Here is a 26,391-nt window from a genome sequence, read left to right as displayed (position 1 = left end):
CCTGGAACACAATGTAGTGCAGCCACTCTTCCTTCCCACCCTTGACATGCCCTTCCCAGCATGCTGGTGGCTATTCTGGCTGGCTGCTCGCTGGAGACTTTACTGCTTCAGAGACACCACAGGCAGGGGAGGGAGGCCTGGATTGCATTCGCCATCCTTGGAGGGAAGAGTGTTAACAATTGGGGCCACAACATCATGGGGAAGGCTTTTGGGGAGTGCATTTGCTCCAAGAGGTGTTACATCCCTCCAGAACCTCTGCATTTAGAAGGGGAAGTCTGCAAATGTTGAGAAAAGAAATTGTATCATGTAAGGAAACACAAAAAATGTGCGGGAAACTTGGCACAGTAGGGGACCCAAACTTTTCAACTGGTACATGCAGAGGGTGACAACTGGTAGGCACCACTCCCATAAAAAGGACAAACAGATGGTGAGGGACAGAGTGCAAAAACATGAGGTCTGGCAAGCAAGGAGGCAGCTGGTAGGTCCTGTAGTCAGGATGGTCAGATGTCCTGGGTCTGAAGGACTGTACCTTCACCTGCCTTAGAGCAAATGTAGTTTTCTTCCAGCTTTGTTGGGACCAGCTGAGGAGTTCTTGGTGTATATAGCTACCTTTCTGCTATCTCCTGCTTCAGCCACTCAATACCATTTCATGGCTTCTGTCCCACTGTGCTATGGCAATTTATATGCCAGTCTCTGTTTTCTCCGCTTCTCAGCAATTTCCTGGCTGAAGCAGCTGTTAGCTTTGCTGTACTAACTCAGATGCTTTATGATTATTCACTCCAAAATAATCAACTCAAAAAGAAAGCGGTAAACAGAGAAACTAGGAGTCCCACTAATTTTTTTATTTGTTTATATGGACATAGCACCCCATTCAAATACTAGCATCCCCATTGTGCCAGGTGCTACACAAAAATGGAACAAAAAGACAGTCTGTCTCCCAGAGATACAACTATTTTCATATTAGATGAGACAGATGGAGCTCAAAGAAGTAATGAGCTAATAATAGTTAATGCCAATGGTCTAGGACTTCAGCTTTGCCATTGTTACAGAGCTCACATTCCTGGGTCAGAGAAACCATATTTTTGGGAAGGTTCAGTGGAAATGGTTTTGGGACTGTACCAAGGTCCTCCCAGGATTCCAGTTTTCTTAGTCTCAGCCTCAAAGGAATTTACAGCTGGCTCGCGCAAAGCTGGAAGTCCCCACAGGAAGGATTTTGTTGATACTCAGTCTTTGGAGGACAGTGAGCTTCTCTGTGAAGGGCAACACGTGTATCTGGCCATGTCCGCAGCACCACACCCGCTACTCCTCCAAAGCCGATAGAGTTTCAAGGACTCACATGACTGTGTCCATCTGCCCAGGGATTATTAGGAAAACCTGTAGATGGTATGTGTGTGTGGGAGGTTCCCCCCATCCATTCCTTCGGTTTGGACAGGACTTATCTCTGTCTGACAGTGAAACATGCTGCCAACACTGCTCTTAAAATTAAAGGGGATCTTCAGCAATCAGCAGAGCTTCCAGGAATCTGTGGGAAGCCAGAGCCAAAACGAGATGGCCCCTGAGCCCCCACATGTGCTCTCCTCACTGCTGGGCTTCTTCCTACTGCAAGCAGCCTTTCTATGCCTCTGCTAACAGTGATGCTGACTACAGTGTCCTGGCTGGGTCTCTGCAGAGTGGAAAATAGCTCCCTGTGCAGCATAGGAGCTGTGAAACACCTGCACCTGGGAAACACCTGCAGGGCACGAAGAAGAGTGATGGGCAGCTCATTAGGTTTGTTTTATATGCAGACCGACTGCTTCCTGCCAGCCAGAGCAGAGTGCTACAGGCAGTCTTGTCCAAGATATCCTAGTCAGTCTTTTATTTCCGGTCCAACACAAAAGCAGGGCTGTCAGCCCTATTAATAACATAAATCTGGCCTCTGTCAGCTCAAGGAATAGCGTTCTCTGTCCTTGAGGGACATAATAACTACCTTTTTCTCCTCCAAAAGAGCTTCCCAGGATTCCTCACTTGACTTCTTAAATCTATCAACTGAAAATAAGGTTACTGATCTAATTCCCAGGTCCTGGACTTAGTTTTCTTACAGAGCGGAGCCAGTGCCTCTTCCAGATCCCTTAAAGGTGCATATGCCCTTTTACTGTCCCCAGTCCCACACATACATCATTCCGAGCACACACTTTGGGCCTGCAGAGCATCTTCTACAGATTTGTATGTGGAGAGGAGGGGAGATCAGGAAAGGGAATCCACAAGAAATTTAGGGGAAGAAAAAGTGCCACCTGTTGCCCATGTTTCTGGGAAAATGTGGTTGAAATAGGAGTCATTCTAAACCCTTTACCTTCTTTTTGTACCCTGTGGCGCCTCTGGACATCAGATTCATCACAGACTCTATAGCAAGTTTTGTGGAAGATAAAGCATTGACATCAAATCACCACAAGAGTGTAAAGCAGGTAAAACCAGACTTCCATGAACATGGCATCTGCAGTATGAATGCCACATGCTGCAAGCTCCTTCACTCCTGGCATCACAGCTTTATTGCCACTGTGTTCATTTTGAACCCTCTCTAATATGTACTCTGTGCCCTTTAGCAGGGACTTGCTCTGCCTGATACATATCAGTACAGTGTTTGGGACAATGTGGTTTTGGTTTTCCTACAGAAGAGCAGTGCCAATAAATAATGAAAGCATGTCAGTCATAGTCTGCATAGGGAAGGCAGTGTCCATGGGATCATAACATCTTTGATGGTTACCATAACATTTTCAAGAATAAGTCATTTGCCTCATATACTTTAAAAAACTGCCACAAACTTGGTATGCTAAGAACTTCTAATATGAATGTATCTATCTCCCTTATTTGGACAAAAGCAAATCATGCTTCCAGTTTCCTGATCCCACTTCATTTTTGATATTTGACCTGCAGATTAGAGGTTTTCACGTCATCTGCCAGCCCACAGAGTATCCCAAGGTTCAGTGTGTGTGAGAGATAGGAAAGGGACATTAGGAACAGGCCAACCACAAATAGCTAAAATTAGCTCTGAGAACTGGAGTGCTGAGGTCTCTGAGGAACACTAGTTAAAGAAAAAAAATGGTTGTTTGCTGAACTCCCACTTATTCTACTGCCTCTGAGGACTCATGGCTCACATCCCTGCCCAGACATCCTACATGGCTATTTAAGAGGATTTCCCCCACCCCTTCCCCCTCCACTGGCCATCATTTTCCTCTTTTGTAACACCAGTACAGAGTGATATGGGATTCCTGCTCCAGCAGCAAGTTGCTGACTGGAAACAGGAAACGGGGGCTCTGCAGAGCTCAGCCTCTCTGACAACGTGGACGTCACACCCACGTGCAGACAGGGATGCTTCTCACATATGGCAATGATCAGCAGCTCCCCCTTTTTCTCCCCTTCCCTCTTCCCCAGAAGGGCTCACAAAGCCCTGGAGGGGCCGTATATCGAGTTGAAGCAGTCTTTAGAAAGCACGGCTGTGTGAGGCCTCAGTTATCATGGAACATGTTTTCTTGCATAATTCTTTTAGATTCTCTGAGGCCAGTAAATTTGAGACTGTACATCTTCACGTGACCAGAGCATATGGCCTTAGAATAAGACATGGAGTGAATTACAGAGAGACAGCCTATCTTCTGCAGAATCTGATTAAGGGAATCCTTTGAGAACTATCCCTTACATGCAGCCATAGGCATGGCTTTAAAAGCTGCCCTCCCTCCTCTTTCCCAGAAATGCCTGACAGAATAAGGGGGTTTTTTTGCTGCACCAGCTTCTCTTCTTTTCTCCTTCCTATTCTCAAAAGCCTTTTCTCAAAGTAAAACTGAATGGCTATGTCTGCCTGTCCTTCAGATTGTAGTTTCGGTGGAGTGGGGGGGAAGATTGTTTAAAGAAATCACATTGATACTTATGGAAACACCTTAGGGGGGTTGGAGGCATTGTCTAAGTTAAGGAGCTAGGTTCTGTCTCCACAAGGAGAAGGAAATGCTCTTGCATTCACTGGGAATAAGTTTTTGCTTCCTCCAGCCAGCTCTCTGTGGTGCTATTTGCTTACAGCCATGCACAGCTAATGCTATACTAGCCCCTCTAGGCTAAGTTGCCATTATATATGACGTTCAGAGGTGAAGGTTTATTCCAGACGGGGAAACCAATTTAAAATGAAGTAAAAAATTCCCTTCCTAGCCTGCTCATTCTCCTTCCATGAGGCAGGCTGTGCTCTTTTTGATGATCCTCCTTCTTTGGCACAATAAATTCCTTGAAACAAAAGTGACTTTATGTAAATATCAGTGGAAGAAGGTTTTCTCCAGCAGTAGATAATTTAATCTGAACAGTGGGAGAGAGAATTGCAATGCCTTTGGAAGGTATACCTATAGCTATCCTCTGAGATGAGGGAGACCAGATTAGTGACTTCTATTCTAGCTGTGCTAAGGATTTGCCTGCACTGAGCAGACCTCCATCCCTCCCTTCCCTTTCCACTCACTGAGGTTGTGGTGGTTCTGCTGAACTTGAACTGAGAGAAAAGGAAACAAGATTTTGGTTAAAAAATGCTTGGTTGTAATCTACGGAACATGAAGACATGGCTGAAATGAAAATACATAAAATGCTTGTCTATCTACTCTCTTTCATACTGTTGGGTGCTGGGGAAAGTCTGCTGGAAAGCCACTTCTCTGTTGGTAGACACTGCTGTTGCTCAGACTCTTTGTTGGTTGTTTTCTATTAATTATCCCATGAGTAAAACTGTAGATCCCTCCTGTGCATTGCAGAACTTTTACACTGAGACCACTTTCCTCACTGACCTCAGCTAGGTGTCTAGGGAGAGCTCTCCTGCCTCCCTGGCTTGTATGGTGAGAGCTCAATCTCTTCCTGCAGTTAGCTTTAAGCATTGCTTAAAATCACTGCTGCAGATACTGGGAGACTGGAAGAACAGAAGCTATGCTGTGGAGCAGCCCCTCAGCCGACTGTCAGCCATAAGCACAAGAGTCACAAGAGGAGAGGAGAGGAGACAGGAGAATGTGTTGTACTAAACTAGTATTGGACACCTGCTACCACTAAAAATGTTCAGTACCTCTCCAGCCTCTTAGCACTTGTGATGAACCTGGAGCAGTCCAGGCTCCCACAGCAGGGCACCTGGGCTAACACAGAACCCCTGGCCAACACTCTGTGCAAAATTTGGTGGCACTGTTACTAAGAGTAGAGCTACAGACAGGTGTTTTCTTGCTCAGGGCACACGTTCAAGCTTTGGTACCTTCATAGCTCAACTCCTGGTACGTAATCTGTAGATAACATTCAACACCTTTCTGCTTCCTGCTGGCTCTGGGTAGTTCTCATTGCATTGGAAGTCCTTTCAGGGTAGTACCAGTGGGGTGCAAGCACATTTACCCACACAGCGTGCCTCCCCTTCAGAAGAGCATCCCCACTGTGAGCTACCATGTTGCTCTTGCTACAAACTGAATTAAAATCAAAAGGAGTTGAACTCTGTCAGTACAGGACACTGGTTTTTTAAGCTTCTGCTAGTAAAGCATGGGATCATAATCCTAGCCCTACAGTCCCTGGTAAAGATACTTCATTCAGTGCAAAGGAAAAAACAGAGCACCTTTGCTCTGTTTCTCTTTCTTGGCTTCACTTTCAGGCACGCTGCATCTGGTTACAGATTAACTCTTGCTTCACAATACCTGTTATCACTCACAATGAAATGGAAACCTGGGCTACTTTGCTAAATGAACGGAAAGGTTCTGAATTACACTGTGATGTCTTTCCATACTTCTCTGTCCCCCACTGAAACATCCCTCAGAAGCACACAGAAAGGCACAACTAAGCGACAGAAGCCATCAGATTAAAGGAAATCAGGGCCATCAGATTAAGGGAAAGGGGAAGAGGGGCTGTAGATTGTTACCTCTGTCTTCAGTGGAGAAAGAATACTATTTTCGCACATCTGTGCTAAATCAAACACTGATCTTTTCACTCCTGACGTTAATACATTAGGTGTGGAAATCACACTGCCAACCTGAAAAGGTCCTTTGATGAATGCATTGCTCTTCACTCAGGAAGAGCAAGACAATAAACAAATGACTGAGTCCTTGCTCCAGCCTGCAGATCTACCATCTCCTCATCTTTTGTCTCACACTGTACACCAAGATTTATGGGAAAAATTCCAAAAGAGTGAGGAAACAGAAGTGCTGCCTTTTGCTCCAGAGAAGAAAGAGATCTGTCCTTGAAGTCTCACATGAGAAATCCCCAGCTTCTACTGGCTGGGACCTTGAGTCTGTGTGGGAAGGCCCTGCCCTAAGTGAGCAGTCTGCTGCTGTTTAGAATACAGCATTGATTTGGGAACACAGGAACAAAAGCATTGAAAAAGTCAGTTTGGATTTAAAAAAAATCCTGTGCCAAGGCAACAATCTCTGTTGGGGTCTCCACACGGAGGAACTGCTTCTCACTTTTGACACCCATGTGCTGACATGCATGACAGGAATTGCTGAGTTCATTCCCTGCTGGGACACTATCCTCATCATTAGAGACTGTTCTTGTAACTCACACCTTTATTTGTAGTTTCAGGTGAGAAACTAGTAACAGCTGGACTATAGGTATGAAGTGACTGGCTTAATCTTGTAGGAAGCTTTTGCAGGTTGTGCAGAGAGAGGCAAGAGACCAACTTTTCCTGCAGCTGCACCTGTTCTGCAGGTAAAGAGAAGACCCTTTCTTCAGACCTGACAGCCTGATGCTGAATCCAGGCTCATTAATGTAACAAAAAGAGGAATGCCAGCCCCCTGGTGCTGCTCTTTCTGCTTTTCACAAGTATGGTGATTTCAGAGGATTCCAACATGCTTTAAAACCAGTGGCACATCGTATGGACTGGCTGGCCTACTGCATATGGAGGGACTGTAGCTCTGCGAGCCTCAGGATGGTCTTAGAGATACAGGGTTATTGTCCTGCCTGGGATCTTTCTCTACCTCCCTACACTCACACAGCGTTGTGGAGACCACTGTATCCTGACAGTGCCCTCTGATGTGTAGGAGAAGGGGATAAAGATTATGCTGGGAGATGAGGAAGCGGGCTCAGTCCGCGTCCTCAGAAGGCTGGTGAGAGGGAGCGAGGTGAGAGGGAGCGAGGTGAGGGGAGAAGGAGTTGGTTGCTCAACATGCCAAAAAGGTCATATCCTCAGGCCAGTCATCTCCCCTCCAGAGAGAGGCTGTATTCAGCTCTCCTGCTCCTCTGTGGCTGTTCTTCACTGTGAGAAGCCAGGCCGACTCTTCAGAGAAGACCAGGGATGCAGTGGCCAGCCATGTTCAGTGACAAAAATCGGAAATAGGAAAATGAAATTCTGGACTGTGCCAGGAGGAATGAAAAGCAGCAATACACTCCCTTACCACTGCCGAGCAGAGTAAACCTTATCACAGGGAAAACAACCTGCTGTGAGCAGAGAGACTTGCCAGTCTGCCAGGCTCTCTCTCTGCTAAACATCAGGGAGCTATTTGGACCCCCCCAAATACACCCAGCAACTGCAGTGGCCAGTACACAAATGCAAACCCTCTCTCACAGAAAGAGACTTTTCCTGTACAGTACCTAGGAGGAGGCACTATGAGTAACTGATATTACAGTGAGAGAGAGAAGGTGTAAGTAAGTGCTGTCCCACACTTGAATTTGGGCAGGACATTAAGGCTATAGTGCAAGAAAGCAATGATATCTCTGATGACCACACCAACGATTAGGCTTTTGTCTCACCAAAAGGAAGGCTTGCCCCATAGCTGCTCATGGAGCTGATGCATGGAGCAGACGTTACTGCTTTTCTGCATTGACCCCTTCTTCCTCAAACTCCCTTTCAAGGCCTCTACAGAGATATTGTCTTCTTCAAGTTATGCTGATAGAAAGGTCAAACCTCGACTGCAGCCATGAATCTGCTCATGAACTCTGCTGGCCACAATGCCACAGAGCTGCCTTAAAGCTCTCTTAAAAATGTGAGGCATTCCAGTCATTTTAATTACTGTGCATTGCATAAGCCAGAAACCAGTTCATACAAAGGAACAACAGAAAAGTGATTTTCAATCGCTCTCACTCTCTTCTCTGCTTAGTGCAAGCCTCCAAAGCTCTGGGAACACCAGCTCTTATTACCATTTGAAGCACTTCATCTATTTGAAATCTCTTTGTTCAGTCACTTAAAGCTATTGATGCAGTTTAGAAGGGCTTAAAAAAGAAAAACAAAACTTCAATTTGGAAATGGCTACAGCAGCATGAAAGCAAAGCAAGAGAAATGAAAAAACTTATTATAAACAAAAATGAGAGAAAATTAATTGCTTGGAATAAGGCACAGGCAGGTAGATCCAAGCAAATCACGTTGTGTCCTCCCTCCCCGGACTCTGTCAGACCATCTAATCGCAGCCTCCTGGCTTGAACCCTGCATGGTACTGAGCCCTTTGGCCCTGATCCAGAAATGCAATTAAGCTTATATTTAACTTCGTGCATGTAAATGGTCCTGTTGACTTCAGCAGAGCATCTTGTGTGCTTAAAGTTGAACATGTGCCTTAGTGTTTTGCTGGATTGGGGCCAAAGAGCGCAGTCATGTGCAGGAAACATTTTCAGCTTGATAAGGCTGTTAAAAGATATTTCCTGGTTGCCCTTCTGCAGCTGATGCCACATCACAGTCTGACTGGAGGATCCCTGCACTACAGAGATGGTGATTTCATATTCTACAATCCTTTATAACATAATACTCCTGGCAAAACATGGTGCCTATGGTCTGCTTCCAGGCTGGGTGCTCTCGGTACGCACAATCTGTAAAGGATCCTTGAAGACTGAACACAGTATAGAACCGTTAGAGGTGATGAAGGTTTAATGGTGTACCTCTAATTAAAAGCTTGGGAATGGGATAGAGTGTTACCTATGTCTGGCTTGCAGACAGGAAGGTGACATAATTCCTTTGCAACCTCAGAGAAAGAGATCAAATTAATTTTCTTCATACGTATTTATAGAATCAAAGACATTTTTGAAGAAAGAACCTTCTAATTTTAAGCAGCATATGAAGTTCACTGATAAAACGGCAGAATTAATAGAGGAGGACTTTTTTCAACCTTTTTCACGCTTACAAATTGTAGCAAATACAAACATTTTAAACAAAACAGCCTTCTCAAAGGACAGTGTCAGAAAAAAACAGATATTCTGAAAAAGAAACAGATAATCAGGAAATATGAGAATCTTTTTTTAATGCAATGCATGGCCACTCTCTACTGCCCTATGAGATGGTGTGAGTGTGCTGTAAAAAAGGACATCACATGGTTCTGAAAACACCTATCCTTTCCCACTTGCTGTATAAAAGCAGAATAACAATGATATCTCCTAGAGGGTGTGATGCTGAGCTGGTCTAAAAGGTATGAGGATTGTCAACTTCAAGAAAATTTTTAGTATGAGAGGAGGCTTTTGAGCAACTTGGCAGCTTGACAATTTAGAATGCTAATGGCAGGACTCCATGCTCATGAATCAAGTCAAGTTACTGTGGAAAAGTTAAAATGGAAAAATGCCCATACTTCAGAAGCTTTCAAAATCAATATATTGTTAAGGAGGTGGCAGGACTGTTTCGACTGCAGGCTGAAGTCTCCTGACTTCATTCATGCCATGCTCACTTTAAGCCAGCTGAGGTCTGGTGATGAGCTGGAGTGTTTTCAGCCACTACATGTATCAGTTTTTTTTTCCTCTGGTGGTGGTGGTAGTGGGGGGTATTTCTCTCTCTCTTTCTCTCTTTATTTCTTTTATCCTCCCTTCCTCCCTCCCTTCCTGCCTTTCTTTCTCTGTTTTTTTGGCCAGCAGTTCCTGTAGTTTGATGAAGCCCTTCTGTACTACTTACATTCAGATGCTTTTGTCAGTTCTGAAGCAGCCGGCATCCCTCACAATGAAATGTGATCAGAAGGAAAGTGAATATGCCTTTAGTTCATTTACAGCAACACCTCATGCCTCTTGAAGGAATATCCCAAAGTGCTTTTAACTCAGCCTCTGCAGCTAGCTCTGGGATGGTCCTTTCCAGTCACAAGCAGGACTTGTGGAAGGAAAATGATATTGTTAATATGCTCCTGATGTAAACTGCCGTGAGTATCTATGGAAGCAGAAGGCAGTTCTCTCTCCTGAAATTTAATTAAGACACCCAGCTTAACACCTTTCCTTTTCCAGAGTCGGTTCTTCAGAGATGGCAAGGAACATAGCTTCATCCGCAAAAAATGCAGCCATCTCTTGCAGCACAGTGCCCCCTAGCACCGTCTCTGCACATTCGTGCAGGATGGAGGGAAGAAGGCCGCTTTGCTCAGTCAAGAACACCTGCAGGACATGGCTTTCCCTGGGAATTTTCACACCAGCTATTGACACAGCCCAGTCATGCTTAGCCTGTGGGATCTGACAAGATCACAGCATGAAGTGGTGTGGCTGCCCGGTAAAGCAGAGAGATCCTTAATTGTGTTCAACAGTGCGTTCTTGGTGGAGGACTGGAATAACACAGATTTCTTTATTTGGTGACATTAACCAAATGTGAACTCTAATTTTCTCATGTGAAGATCAATGTCTTTATTTTCTCCTCCTTTCTCTGCTACATTTTTTATGGCCATATAAGGCTTAAAGTTTTATTTAGGCAAAGGAGAGATGAATGCTAGTTTTTATTTTATTTTTTCCCTTTGCAGTTTCTCCCACGCAGACAGGGCATAGAGCAGGAATTCAGATAGAGTTCTCCTTTCAGTTCCTTCATTGATGTTCTGTGTTACTTCGACACCATTATCAAAATTTTCTCATATAAATAAAGTCAGAACCCCTGCCTGGCTCTTCCAGAATGTACTTTACTGGTAGGTCTCAAAGGAGAGAGGCTAATATTCAATATCTAATAGATATTATTAGAGGATAATATACAATATCTCTATTTACAGATGATAAAGTGAATGTACAGGCAGGTTAAATGATTTACCAAGGCCTCCCAACAGGCCACTGGCCAGACTGAGCTTTCCTGAGTATTATTGACCTCTGATTTACAAAAATAAAGCACTCTGGTTTCTGTATATGAAATGTATCCTTTAAGTGGCAAATAAATAGTTATTATTATACGGTATCCAGTTCTGGCTGAAAAACCTGCATCTCTACTACTATAGAGAAGTTAATCTCTTTGAAAAAGAATATGTAAGCGTCAAAAACGCAGCTGAATCACCTAAGCCCTAACTGACCGAACACAGGCACCACCACTTCAGGCAATGTTAATACATGCATTAAAAAATTTCTGGATCACCTCTCAAACAGCAGTATAGAAGATAGTGGTAAGCCTTGCCACACACACAGCTTGCACACCATCCCTTCCAAACAGATGTGTCCTGCTACTGGATCAAGCTGTGGCTCTCCTTTTCATCCTGAAAAGTAATGGCAGATTACTTCTCTGGGTTACATCTGAAAAGTGAACTAGTTCCTGTAATCGGCACAAATTTGGTGTTACTTTAACAAGCTTGGTCAGTCTCCTGGTAAATGAGCTACTTCTGTGCTTTGGAGGGCCTTGTGGAACTTCTAGCCCCCTTCCTCTCCCTTTTCAGAAGTTGAAAGATGGCTGAAGGGTTTGTTTTTCAGTCTCCTCTGAATGTCTCCTACATCTGTTTGTTTATTATAGTCACTCTTAGCATTCACACAGCACCCAACATCTTTAAAGCTTATTACAAAGCATTCAGCTTGTTAGTCCTCAGAACACGCAGGAAACGTGTTATTATAGAAATGAAGAAACATACTCAGAGGAGTTACTTGGCCAGAGAGTGAAGGGAGGTGGTGCTGGAGCTGTGATTATAATCTAGCTGTGTGTGTGCCAAACTCTCCCTCATTTACACCAGTGTCAGGTTATGGAATAACTCCACTTCTCTGAGATACTGATCTGAGTTGTTGATAGTCCAGGTGTATCATGATGTTGGTGATATCAAACTTTTTACAACAACAAAGAAAAAATGAAAGTGCCAGACACACCTCATTTTTCTTCCGTGTTACTCTGCTGAGGTTGGTGGAGTTGTTCCTTGTTTACACCCAGTCAGACTGAAATGACAGTCGAATCTGACGGATTCAACTTCAGATGTAGTACCTGGAGCAGACAGTCCAAGTACCTAAGGAGTTTTTTGCATAGGGTTTCTCATATTGCAATTTGGAGCCCAACGATTCAGACAGCTACGTGTCTAAATTGAATGTCCTGTTTAATAACCTGCCTCATATGTACTTATATGACCCGTTAGCACCTCAACACCATCTATTTTTTTTTTTAGTGTGTTCACTAATACACATTCCTGCGAAGCTCCCATCACTATTATCCCCATTACACAGATTGGGATTGGAAGCACGGTGAGGCAAAGCTGTCACACAGCTTGTCTGTGTCACAGCACGAGTAAGAGCCTGCGTTTCCCACTGTTAGCACTGTAACCTTCATCTCTACTAGCAACACCCATCTTGAAGCTTTTGTGTACTGATGCTCCAAATAAAAGCCTGTGTTTCCGTAAGACTGGAGGTTTTAATTTTATATGGACGGTGTGATTAAAGAAAAGGTGTAGGCAGGCTGTGCTTCACCCAGATGGAGCAGAATTGTAAATCTAAAGACTTAGCTGACTATTTAGAAATTTAGGACAGCTGGTCCTGGGCCTTTAATACCAGCATAATTTATAACTAGACATGCTTAAGTCTTGTAAACCCCGTGGAAAGTACTCTGACATTATATACACTGGTTTGATACTGTGATTAATCACCTCTCAGTCCCCTTTGCAGGATAATAAGGCTGTCTGTATCTTGCAGCTGGCAATCTTCTTCCTTACAGTCCCAGCTCTTCTATAACATTTACATTTCTACAGCCGATAGAAATTTATGGTTCCAAAAGGGGATAAGGGAAAAACAAAACAAACAGGACTTTTCTATAAAATCCACTAAAGCTGCTCTGCTAAAATATACTTTGAGATTAAATGTTGGGAGTGCCGGGGTAGATACGACACTGCTTTTTCTGGCTCGGTTTTTGCAGTTTATGACCCCTTTCTGACCGAAAGCCCTGAGAAGGGGAAGTGATGGGTGGTGGTGTGACAGGAGAAGGAGCATTTGAGCAGGATTAAAAAAAACGCAGGATGAAATCCTGGTTTACAGTTCAGCTAGGTCTTGTCCTTCTTTTCCTCTGTCCTCTTTCCACTGCCTATTGAAAAAGCAGCAACACACTGCACTCCTCTTGCGTTTTCTGAAAGCCCTTTAGAACGCTATTTCACCGCCTCCAGTTTAAAACCAGCTTGCAGACAGCCGAGACGCTTCCGAGGGAAACAGCCCGAGCTTTCCAAGCGAACAACAAACCCCGCGTCTGTTTTCCAGGTGCCTCTTCGCGCCCTGAGGTGCGGAGCGGGCCGGCTGAGGGGAAGGCAGGTCCTGACCGGGGCGGGGGGGGGGGGGGGGGGGGGAACTCCTCGGGGCCAGAACCGTCCGGGCACTGACGGCCACCGGACGGCTAACTCGCCGATACCTCGGGGGTACAACTAGTTTTTAAGAGTTTCAACCCGTCCCCGGCGGCGGGAAAGGGACGTAGGCTGAGGGACGGGGACTTCTCCTCAGAGCGGCCGGCTACCTGCCCAACCGCCCGCCCGCGCGCCCCACGCTCCCCGCACTATTCCGTATAAGGCGCTGAAGCCGCGGCCCCGCCCCCGGCCCGCTGGCCTCTCCCGCCGATGAGGTAATGCGGGGCTCCCATTGGTCGGGGGAGGCGGCGCCCCCGGAGCCCGAGAGGGCGCGATCGAGGCTATAACTCCGCGCACCGGCCCGCCGCGGCGCAGCGCAGCTCCGCACCGCTCGGCATCCCCCCGCCGCTGGCAGCCGCGGACCTGCCGTGCCCTCAGGCTTGCACCGGCGAAGGCTGCGCTGCCGAGGCCAGCGAGAGAGACAGAGAGGGGCAGTGCGAGGAGGGAGGCAGGCAGTGGCGGCGCGCCGGCTGTTAGGAAGCGAGAATAAAAAGCCCGGCGAACGGAACGGCGGCTGCCCTCCTGCTCCGCAGAAGTGAGGAGGCACCTCGGGGGCAACATGACGGCGTGGCTGAGCTTCCTCGTCGTGTTCCTCTGCAGCTGGAGCCTGCGGGACTTGGTGGTGGAGGCTTGCACTTGCGTCCCCATCCACCCGCAGGACGCTTTCTGCAACTCCGACATCGGTAAGTGCCGAGGGCGGGCGGGCGGGCGGCGCCTCCTCGTCCCTCAGCCGCCCCGGGGTGAGGCGGGCCCCGCCCGGGGCTGCGGGGGCTCCCTGAGGTGAGGGGGAGCCGGGGCTCCTCGCCTCAGGAGGTGGCACCTGCCCCGCTGCTGCGAAGCCCGTGTGTCTAGAAAGTTCTGCGGGACCCTCGGGGGAGGGAGCGGGCGGCAGCGGGGCTGTCGCCAGGAGCGAGCCTTCGTCCTGCAAGTCACCCAGTGAAAAGAGAGGTGTGGGGGGGTTAAACCGGTGAGGGGTGACCTGACCTTTCAAGGTAGGTTATGGCTCCGTAGCTGCTGCCCGCGCCTGGGTTTAGTGAGAGGGGAGGCGTGTGGCGGCAGACCCTTGCCCAGCCCTCCTGAGGGGCGGCGGGGGGCGAGGCAGCAGGTGCTGTCCCACCGCACTGGCGGCAGCCGCTCCGAGAGATACTTCAAAGAAATCGGTAATTGTAAGAGCGGCTTGTTTCCTACAGCAGGACGAAAACACAACTGGAGGTGTGGGCGGCCAAAATTTCCTCCACAACCTGGTGACAAATAACAGGAGGCAGGATTAGGACGGGTTCTCTCCAGCCGGCAAACTGCCCGTGGGGGTTGGTGTTGGAAGGTGCGGCTCACGTAGGCTTGTAGTGCTGCGCCGGTAACTTCAGGAAGGGCTGGAGAAGCAGGTAACAAGTGCATTCAAGGTGCAGGCTTTCTGCATGCTACGTTGTGATCTTTGCAGCTGCGGGAGGTATGCAAACGTTCATGCTTTTTGGAAAGTTGAAACGCTTTTATTGGATCCTGGCTGATGTTCTCTGTTACGGGCTTTAGCATCCCTAGGGGTCTTCACTACACTAGCTTTAGATAGGGGACAAAGGGAACACCCGGAATCTCTGAGGAGGAGGTAACGGAGACTCTGGTCTCAAGTCCTTTGGTTTGTTTGTAGCCAAGGGTGATTAACCAAATACGGTTACTGCGTGGTAAGTGTCCTGTGACAAAGTATATGAAATCATTTAGTGGTGTCCTTTGAGTTAATACTGGACACATGTCCACATAACAGTAAATACAGGCTGTCACTTAAGCAGTCGTGAGTGGACTGCATGAGTGAAGTCTACTTGCATCTCTGTGGGTTGTCTTAGTAGCACAGTGTAAAAGGTGTTGGGGCATTTTGCGCTGCTGGTACCCACACGGTACTGACTCCAAGCAGAGTCTGCAAAGAAATCCTTCTGGCAACTGCTCTGGAAGTCAAATAGAAAATATTGTCACTGCAGCAGAACACCCATTGCTATGAACTCTGCCAGTGGCTCTTTCTAGTTAGCCAAGCTTACTGGCAAAAAAAAAAATAAATCTCTCTCTTGCCTTTAACTCTTCTACAGAAACTGCAGTTATGCCTGGTTATTCGTGTCTAGTTTATATAGTATATCTGCTCTTGAATGCCAAAAAAAACATTACATGTTAAAAGTGCTGGGAAGGTTACAGTTTGCTTCAGTGATGATAGCCTGGAAAATATTTATAAAATAGTTTTCTACTGGGGAATTCTTCCAGGAAACTACAGTATTCAAAGTTCTGTTGCCATTTTCATAGTTTGGATCAAGTGTGCCACCTAGGTGGTAACTGCCAGGGAGATCGTACTTGCTGTGAAAGTGAGACTGGGAAACCATTTTTCCACAGCTAAAGCTGATGACAGCATGTGGCCTTCATTAGCTGCATTTTGGGAGAAGGTCTACTTTCTTGCTCTGATTAGGTCATGTTATACTAGATTAAGAGTAGTTTTCACTTTAATTCAACTTCTTAAAGTGGTGTTGAATAAATTTTTGTTATGAATACACACTGACAGTATGTTTTTGCTAGATGCATAAGTGACTAGGGGTATGGTAAGCTACAAAGTTTCATATAACAGTGCTCCTAAACTTCAGGGCACAAAGTTTTTCTTTTTTCTGTTTTCTGCTCTGATTTCTGGTTGAGTTCAAAGTCATCTGCTTCATCTCTTCTTTCTCTCTTCTGGACTTTTCGTTCTCACGCCTTGGGTTTGCTCTGAGACATAGTAATTCAAAAAGTTGTTGTCTGGGGCTCTCATGCCTTCAGACATCACAGCAATGCAAAGGATGCAAAGCACAAGGGGAAAGAGCAACTCATTCTAGCAGATTACTTAAATGCAAGTTTGGTTAAGACTTTGTGTGATGGGTTGAAGCAAAAGTAAATCCTTACATTTGCTAGAACCGTCTGGAAAACGTGATGTTTCTGTGGGCTGATTTTAGTAAATGCTGTCATGTTCTTCATGTGCTGAAAGGGCAAAAAGCGCACTAAAGCTTTCTGGCTCTGGAGGAGTTAATCATCTCCATGGAAACTGATGGCAGTGTACTAGTGCAGTGTTTAGACAGACTAAACTACACGCTGGGTTATAAAACACATTGTGGGGAAGAAAGGGACTTGGCAGCAAGTTTTTATCGCTCTTGAAACTCCTGACAAAATACCAGCTCAAAAGGGAGGAGTTAATGCAGTAAGAGCTGGAGCAAAAGAGCTTTTTAAAATAGCTCCTAAAACAATACCAGAAATTAACTAGCTAGGTGGCAGCCTAGGAGAGGCTTTTCATCTCCAGAAGCACTGAATTTTGAAGAAGGAGAAAACTTTTAATTTAGGAGTGTAGTGCAAACCCTTACAGTTGGTCTTTCATGCCTAGCCAGTGAAGTCCCACTCTCCTCCTTTAATCTGATTTCACAAGACATTTAATTTTTGATCATCCTGTGGCTCAGTTCTGATACAGCCTCCCAACTCTGCAGTCATTAGAAGGTTTTAATCTTTACAGAAACAGATGGTCAAATAAACCTATTGGAAAGGGAAGGATTTCAATATGTACATCCTTTGGAAGTGAAGGTTGTGGTCTTCTAAAGGAAGCTTGGACTCCATACACAACAATAATTTTTTTTAATTAAAAAAAAGAGCAGGGAGGGGTGGAAGACGAACTAGTGCCAGACTGGTCCCAAGGGGTCTTTTCACTCAGCCTGAGTGTTCCAGCATGATGAATGGAGCAAAAGTGAAGAGGTGTGTCTCATCTGGCCCTCCAAGTTCAATCAATAATAAAATTGTGGTTTTAACTCTTGGCTTTCTTTCTTTAACTGGATTGATAAGTGCCAGAATAGGCAGTACAATAATGAGACCAACAGCAAGACAAACAGCAACTGCTATGACTTGCCATCTGAACTTTGCTTCCTCCACTCCCGCCCCCTGCCTACCACCCCTTCCAGATGTGAATATTTTTCTTTTGTTTGAATTAAGAGACCTTTTGAAAGAACAGACACCAGGCATGCTTTGTTCCATTGTGACAAAGCTGTGACATTTCCAGCTGGACATAGCTGACATGAAAAGGGCTTGTTTGTCCTTTTTTTGCAGGAGCAGCAGGAACTTTTGAGCTTGGCTGCTGAATGTTGCATTCACAGGTTTGGAAAAACACCTCCTGCTTGGCCCCCTCTGCCCCACCTCTCCTTCAAAAAAAAAAAAAAAAAGAAAAAAAAGAGAAAAATATGTGAAATTGCAGTCTGGATTTTGACAAACCAGTCTGCAAGCGATAAAGAAAGTACTTTGTCCACTCCACACCTATCTCACTTTCATGTCATGCATATACTTCAGAAAAGAGCTATGGCACTACTTGTTGTCTCTCACCTAAGTTCAAAGGAGCTCAAAATAACATTCCTTTCTATAGTTTGTGTTGGGGGAGGAAATACCTGTTTCAGCAAGGATGCTGGTGGGTAGTGCCCCTCTCTGTTCTGAATAACCTCACTCTTGGTGAGTTGGAGTTGGCAAGCTTTGGGGAGGTGAAGGTAAGCTCTTAGAGTCCCTCAGTACTAAAGAAGTCATTCATTTCTCCATCCTGCCATACCCATAGCACTGAGTTCACAACACCTGCAGTGACTAGCCTCCTTTGAACTGAGAATGTGGTACGAGAAGAGCAAGAAACAGTAGAGGAGGAATTTGACCCAAAGTCTAAGCGCCTAATTGAAAACCCGCCCATTTTCTTTCTCTGGTTTTCTTGAATTGATCATTCCACCTTCTCACTAACAAGCTAAAAGAGCAGATGAACTTGATCATACATGAGATTTTGAACGCTCATTCTTTGCTTTGACATAAACTCTGTAGTAAGGTCAAATGTGCTGTCTTAAGTAAGGTCTGCCACATTAATTTAAAAGTTAAAGTAAACCAGTTTCAATTAATTATTATACCAATCTTTTGAGTTGAGATGAATTTAAAACAATTTTTGGGGGTTACATGTCATGATAATGGTTGCAAAACTGTTGTATTCACTTTGGAATCAGACTTTTGTTGAGGAAGTAATGATGTGGGTTCGTTTTTAGACTGGACTTCCCTTCGAGGCATTTTAGAAGCAGGAAATCTGAGAAGTGTCCAGCAAAGCTGTAAAACAAAACAAAACAACCCCCCCTGTGAATTCCATTTTACATTGGAAGAAATTGAGGAGATTTGTTTAACTTTTATGGAATTCCAATGTCCATGGTAAACACTGTGGTGAAAGAGGGTGTTCCTTGTGCCTGGTCATGTCTTCTGGCAGAAAGATGGCCTTTTTAAACTGAATTGTCCTATTTAATAGAAGTGGAAATAGAAGTTGCTTATTTGTTGGTTTTTGTTGGTTATTTGCAATTAAAGTCCATAGCAGAGTAGAGAGATCACCTTGTGGGATCTGAAGTTTGTCACTTCTCCAAATGTATGCATTAAAAAAAAATGTGGTGGAAATTACTGTTTGGAAGATGTAGCGCAGAATGTTATATAAGGCTCCTTTGGTATCTTGTTACTATTACATGTGCTTACTCCATATTTCCTGCAGGAAGTAACTCCAGCAAGACCTCTGAGCCAGTGGAGAGCCAGATGTTCTAACCTTGAGCCTTAGAGCTCCTTGCTTTATGTAGACATTTCTTTCATTCTTATTTTCACTGATTTCCCACCTGTTCTTGAGAACTCTCCACCTGCCAACTGCTCCTCTAATGTTTCTGGGAAGAAATGGGCTGGTGGGAACATAGTTATGTACAGCCATGTGCAGTACTAGCATTTTTTAGTTTAGCAAGTTTTCATCTGGGGTTGGGAATGGCCTGCTTTGTTCACGTCTGTTTTTCAGGCTGAGCAGATTTGATTGACCATAGGAGAAGCGGCACAAGGTGACACATTTAGTCTTAGCTTCATCAGTGGACTTCACATTTTCCAAGACACTAAATACAGTTAGTCCTACCCTTTCAGAGTCTTTTAGATATGGCAGCTGGATTGGCATCTGATGAAATAGATCTCTGTGCTCATGCATAATCCCACTGACAGTCATGGTGGGTGGGACCAAGAATCTTCAGTAGGAGCCCTCAGTGAGTCACCTTACCCTTAATTGTATGTTAAAGCTATTAAGATGAAAATTTAGTTTTTCAATGTAACGGTGTTGTCTGAGGTCATATTTCTTTTTCCTCACAGCTCCAATACCATGTGGTGCTCTTATGTAGCCCAGCCAAGCAGGCATCACTGAAGAAAGGAGCCCATTTGGTCTGGGCAGGAGGTCTTGTCATTAAATGAAACTTCCACCGGATGCTCTCTGGAAGTTCGTAAGAGCTAGTAAACCTGAGAGGACAGCTTGGTTTGAGTTAGCAGGCAAGGCCAAGCACACTGTGCTTGCCAGCTCTGAACCAGACTAAGCTGAGGGACTAATTTCAGTCCTAATAATGTCTGCAGTGCATGTTGTTGAGTTTCCTTTTAATTATGAGATTTATTTTTTTTTGGCTCATGATGAAGAGGCTTTTGGTCTGATGCACTGCTTATTGCTCCAGACTTTCAGGGCATGATTCTGTCTTTCACATGATGTTATAAATTGGAAGCAACTTAAATGATACTGGTGAAATGATAGTAGTGTAAAAGATAAGAGAGGAAAATTGGGCCTTCAAGAGCCAATTAGTTAAGCAAATGCAGAATTCATTAAACTTAAAGGCTCACTGTGGCTCATCTAAACCTCTGAAGAACCTCTACATGTGACACTTGAAATTTTACTGGTGTAACTTTATTGAATTGTTACTGGTCTTTAAGCTAACTACACCTTACATAGACTTCTCTCTCTGAGACAAGGTTGATCAGAGCAGCTGACTACATTTGGAACTGTTGGAAGACTGTCTTAACTTTTCCTCAGCTTTGTGGCACTGAACACTTGTTGCAAATAGCAGAGCTGAAAGTCAGCCTCTTTGGTAACCCTCTGTGTCTAAGTACTCGAGGCACAGAGGAGGGAGGCACACTGCTGGGGCTTTATTAAAACCCAGAGCTCTTCCCCTAGAGCAGATACCTGAAAGAGCACACCAAAAATATCAGTGCTCTGCCCACTGGTGACTTTGCTACCAATGTTATTTGCCCATAGTGGGCTAGGTCCTTATTAAAAACAAGGGTTAAACTGGATTTGCTTTGGAATAACATGAGAAAAGAATGTTAACCTGTGAATTTCAAATTTCTGCTATTTGACAGTATTAGGCTGGTGCTGGGCCTGAGGTAAGTGAGACCAAGGTGGGTTAAATGGATTTACACCCTCTTATACTAGATCTAAAACCTGGCCCAGTTATCAATATGGAAAGGAAATACTGGACCAGCCTCATAAGTTGTGTAAAGCAGGTGCAGTGCCACTGGTCTCAGCAGTATTTCATCATCTTGTATCAGAGTTGGATTTGACTTGATGGTTTCAGGTTTCAAAGAGGAATGTTACAAACACTAGAGAGGTTAAAACTATTGTTAAAAAAAAAGTTAACCTTGTATTGTAATGTGAAGTAGTTCCCTTGAGTGACCAGAGTGAAGATTTAGTGCATTAACTGACAGTGTCTAATAACATAAAATGCAAGTAGTTTTACACAACCCTGATTATTTTATTTATTCAACACTGCTGCCAGCTAGAAAAGATTCTGGGAGTCTTCTGGAAACAAGATAGAAGTCTCTTGAGTTGCGTGCTGGTAAAATAAATGTTGACTATGAATAGTCCAAATGCCTGCTAGTGTTTATATAAGACCTTTCCAAAGGGCAATTTCAGCCCTTAGAAACAGTATATGGACAATAAAACTCAAGTTAAACAGCAGCGAGACGCATATGCAAAAAATAACATCAGTTCTCATCAAATATCAGCTATGGTTTGCCTGAGACATACAATCTCATTTTTATTTTAGGAAGAAAGGAGGTGATTTTGGGCATCCCTCCTGGGATTGAAATGTGCCAGGAACCAGCAGAGAGCAGTGCCTGGGAAGAATGTCAGGGAGGCCGTTGTCAGCTTGGGGATAAGGTCTTGGGTTGTGCTATTGGGGAACTAGTGGTCTCTGTCAGTGGGCTCTGCTCTGAAAACTTATTTGTTACAGCTGGGGGAAGAGGATGATCACAGCAATAGGCTCAGTGGGAAACTTGTAATGGGATAAGGTATTTAGGAGCTGTAGGAGTGGCAAAGGCCCTTCAAAGACTAGTCTTGGAGTATAAGATGGAGAGAAAGATTACTGGAGAAGGGAGGGATGCTGTGTAAAAGCATTGATGAAAAAGTAGATACAGGCTGGTCAAGCTATGAAGAATCATAAGCTGTGACACATGATAGGTCACCCTAACTAAAATGATGTGGGGCATGCCCAAGGTGGATCTAATCCATCCAGGAGAGTGAATGGGTACTGTGGCTTCAGGGAACACACAAATAGGAGAACCCACATAAAACAATCTGATGCTCTACTGACTGATCTTTAACAGCCTGTAGCATGTTCATTTCTGACTGGCAATCAAGGCTTACGCTTTGAAAAAACCTGCCTGGGTGGACTGGCCATGGACAGACCACATGCACTTTACTCTATCTGGACTCTAGCCAAGCTGTTGCCTTCCTCCATTCAGATGAATGCAAAGTTCCTTCAAATAGCCCTTCAAGAAGTGCAGGTTGCATGGGTGTGTGTGCAGGGCTTTTATTTTCGCCAGGTGAGTTGTAAGGAAAATACAGCTTAGCTGGAAAAAGATGCAGATTGCTCAGCAGGAGAAGCACATGAAAGTAAGCCATATGTAACATGTTGTCTAAAGGTACTTTTGACATACGTGATATAGTAACCTGACAGACTGCAGTTAGGAGATAGAAGTAGAGCGTGCAAACAGAGCCATCATTGTTCAACACATTCGTGATTGATTCTGGACGAAAATACACACTCTAATAAAAAAAAAAATCCACAATCTTCCTTAGTTACCCATGTGTTGTTAAAGTGTCAGAGCATTGTAATCCTGCTGGTTCTTAAGAACTTAGAACTAGTTTATTGGGGAGGTAAAGAAAGGTATGTGAAAAGGCCCAAGGATGAAAAAGAAACCCCCGTAGATTTTTCCCTTCTTAATTCCTTGACTTTGATATGAAAAGGCCCAGGTTTCTGCTGGCCTGCATGATCACTGGTATTTCAGCAAAGCACGTATAAATTGCACCAAATTTGTACAGTGCTTGCACAGATAGTAATGGCTACACCAGGTGCAACAGCATGAAGGTAACACATTATTACTTCTTGCTCCTTGGTGGTTCACAAAAAAAAAATAAAAATCCCACAACAGCACATAGGAAACAGGAGTATTTCTATTCCACAGGGCCATGTTCAAAATGACCCAGGCTCCTGCTGGCCTAGACTGAAGGACATGAATTTTAACTCCCTCATGCTGTACTGTAATTACAGCATGGGGACTTCAACATCTGTTTCCTTTTCTCCATGTTTCCCTCAGTATTGGGTGTTACTGCAGTGCAGCCTGCAGGGAGGCCTGCTGGCATTATGTTAGTCTGTTAATTTTCTATAGAAGAGCACTGGAGCATTTGTTCAGACAACAAGTTCAATCTCTCATGCTCAGTGAATACATGAACAAGCAAAGATCTTACTCCTCTGACAGTTAATCAGCCCTCTCAAATTTCTTGGATCAGCTGTAAATAGGAAGCTCTTCCTCTAGTGAGCAGGTTTTGGTGTTGGTCTCCAAACAGTTAAAATATAAGGGAAAAAATGTGCTTGCTTGTACCAAGACAGGAAAACCACAGAATGGAAAACTTCCACTTGACTTTGAAAGACAGGAAATGGCTGGTGTTGGAAAGGGAACAGGTAGAGGAGGAGAGAGCCAGAGGATATCTGTAGAAAACCAGCTATTCCCCAGACACTTCTCTTTCAGCTCCATGTTCTTTTGGGGGAAGGAGTTCCAGGCTGGCCCCACTGTTCCAAGCCCTTTATACACTTTCCAAACACCCACCCCAGTTTCCTACTTCCTGCCTCTTCTGACACTGCTATAAATATCCCGCCTGGCTTTCATAGGTCTAGAGAAATGGTCATTGCAGATTAAAGGGGATGGAGGTGACAGTATGAAACAGCCTTTAGACCAGCTCTTGCAACGTGTGAGGTTGCTGGGTCCCCTGCTTTAAATTTCCCTGGGAAAACGGAGGGAGTCCTTTAAGAGTGAAACAGTCTCCCTGTTTATCATACTCACCTCTGGACTAGGATACATGGGCCTGTTTCTAAGTAAATAATTTCCTCCAATAAATAATATACTACATATGGTACAGAGCTAAAAGCTGAAAAATTTCTGGTATTTGGGAAAAGGGAGGGTGGGGAAGAGAGGTTTAAGAAGGAACAGGAGACACTAGTTGTGGGACCACACTTCATGGAAAAGTATAGTACTTGCAATAATGAATACCTTAAATGAATTGGTGAAGAGGATGGGTCTAAGAGGAAATAAAACAGCAAAGTGACCCCTGGGGCACTTAAGTAGCCATCATATACAGTACTTCAATAGCCACAAAATACAGGGCCCTCCCTTAGCATCCTGCAGGGCAAAAATCACAAACCCAGAGAAGCGTGGGAAGACAAGAGCAGCAGTTCCTGTGCAAGAGCCTCAGTATTGCAAAGGATTGTGCTGGGGCTAAGGGCAGGATGAGTTCTTAAGCCCTTTGTTTCACTTCTCGAAATCTGAAGAGCAGCACCTGTCCCTTTTTTCTTTTTTTTTTTTCCTTTTTTTTTTCTTTTCTCTTTTTTCCCAAGGGGGTGGGGATTAAGGATTTAGTTGGTTATTTCCTTAGAGGATCAAGATAAAAAGGAGACTTCAATAAGTCTGTTTCCATCTTCTCTACAGACAGTATATTTTCAATAGAATTAAGCAGCTGTCCTGCTTTTCCCCCACTGTGTAACAGTTTGCAGCTTTACAGAGAAGCACAGAAATAGAGGATTCCACAATGTCAGACAGAACTCCTAGGTGGTACTTTAAGAGACCTCAAATTATCACAGGAAGGTTTTAATGGAATATTATCCATTCGGAGAGAAGCTCAACTAGACCTGGTGGCAAATAGCCAATGACCCATATCAGTATGTTGCCTTTACACCTTTACTTTGGAACAAGCACCCTGCAGCAGAACCTGTGATCGTGAGTCATGCATCATCCAGTTCTGATGAAGTTCTGATGCTGATAAAATATACCTCCCAGAAGCCTGATGTGGGATAGTCTGGTCCCATACCCCCCCTTCTGTGGCTGTCATCCTAATTCCTTGTAGTTAAGAGACTGATTCAAATCCTGCAGTTTTAAGTTCCTTCCAAAACTCTTTAGAGGCTTTTATTATTTTAACTCTGGAGTCTATTTTTGTTATCAGTATGAATGTCTAATCTACCTCCCGCATGCATTCTAAATTGCAGCTATCTCTTGAGTTTCCCACTGTGTTTGCTCTTTTTCTGTTTGACTGGGAGGCCAACAGGGTGGGAATCACATATTTACTCATATTTTGTTCTGAGGATTCCCCTGATGCCAAATAATTATGGGACTAGAAAGCTAGGACTAATAAACAGAGCCCTACATCCCTCTGTGTTGTGTGATTTAGCAGGAGCCTGCTGGAGGAGCACTGCCAGCTTGATCCCAAGGAGCCTTGTCCTTTCCAACAAACTGACACTTTTGAAAAAAACAGCAAGCAAAGTGGGAAGCGGGTCCTTACTGGCCTTTATTCCAATGCCATGTTTAAATTGGTTGAAGAAATAGTGTAGATTGAACGAAGCAGACAGCACCTGTGTATTTGGCTGGATGGGAAACAAAGCTTTCACTAGTACCGGAAAGTTTTCAAGCCAATAGGTTCCTTCCTGTCAGTGCAAGATCTCATGTTTGTTTCTGAACTCCCTTCTCTCATACCGATTTCCTCCAGTACTAATGGCTGTTGGAAGAGGTAGGGTAAAGGAAAGCACTGGGTCTTTCTTTCCCTCCTGTCTCAGAAACTGTTTTCCTGTTTCTCTTTTATGCAGTATGGCAGCTTGGGCCATTGACGTAAACTTTGTCCTTTGTGCCGTTCAAAGCTCCCCTCTTCTGAATTTGACAACATTTCCTACACGCATCCTGATGAGGCTGCCTTTTTGACAGAAGGGCAGTAGAGCGAACAGACCAGGATCCTAGGGAGATAGCTGTCTTGGCACACCTGGGGGTTCCTATCTTTGTGCAGACTCTATATTTGTTTATCAAGCCATCATACGGTCAGCACATGGCAGGGTTCCTTCCAGCATATATTCCTCAATATATATGTGGACCAACAAGGAAAGATCGACCGAAGTTGTTACTGGAATATTATTGTGGTGGTGCTTTGAGGCAGCACCACAAGGTTGCACTGTAGAAAAATATGGAAAAGGCAGTTTTTGTTCCAAAAAATACTCAGAGTCCTGAATGGGAGGGAAAGAATTCAGAGGAGTTTTCTAAGAGGAGCTGCTTAGCCCACTTGGACTTTCTTCTCTGATGAAATTCATCAGAGCTCACAGCAGCCATCTTACCTTGGGCGATTAGAACCAAAATGCTGATGCGTGTTGTTTCTCCCACTGAATTTTGGACTACATCTTTTTATTCTATTTTTTCCTGATGAGAACATCTCTGCTAGAGTTGCTGCAACAGCCGTATTGCCATAAACATACTGAAATTCAGTAATGTGGACAACCAGTGTACACTGGAATCAACAGAGCTATAATGGTTAAAATAAAATAAAAAAATCTTGTTTCTGTATTCCCAGAGTAATTTCCCTTGGCAAAGACCAAGCACTGAATGGAACTATACACTCACAAGCTAGCTACATGTTTGCCTGCCAATTTAATAGCGAGAGCAACCAGGATCTGTGTTGCTTTTACCCAGAAAAACAAAACTATATTTTGGTGCGATTTCACTATAATGATAGTGGTTTCACCCCCATTTTGGTTTTAGAATGTATTGGCAGCAAAGCTACGGCTGACAGGAGCAGGCAATGACA

At 44.5% G+C, this 26,391-nt stretch overlaps 2 protein-coding genes across 4 annotated transcripts in view; one reads left to right on the top strand and one right to left on the bottom strand.

The window, feature by feature from the left end:
• SYN3 (synapsin III) overlaps positions 1-26,391 on the bottom strand; it is a 260,724-nt gene that overhangs the window by 76,030 nt on the left and 158,303 nt on the right. The window lies entirely within an intron of this gene.
• TIMP3 (TIMP metallopeptidase inhibitor 3) overlaps positions 13,748-26,391 on the top strand; it is a 39,560-nt gene continuing 26,916 nt past the window's right edge. The window contains exon 1 of the mRNA XM_069807358.1: positions 13,748-14,134. Within this exon, the coding sequence (XP_069663459.1) occupies positions 14,011-14,134 (124 nt within the window). The 5' untranslated portion in view covers positions 13,748-14,010. The remainder of the gene's footprint in view (positions 14,135-26,391) is intronic.

The sequence above is a fragment of the Haliaeetus albicilla genome, chromosome 19 (assembly GCF_947461875.1).
Source record: "Haliaeetus albicilla chromosome 19, bHalAlb1.1, whole genome shotgun sequence".
Taxonomy (NCBI): Eukaryota; Metazoa; Chordata; class Aves; order Accipitriformes; family Accipitridae; genus Haliaeetus; species Haliaeetus albicilla.
This window is presented reverse-complemented; position numbering and strand designations above follow the sequence as displayed.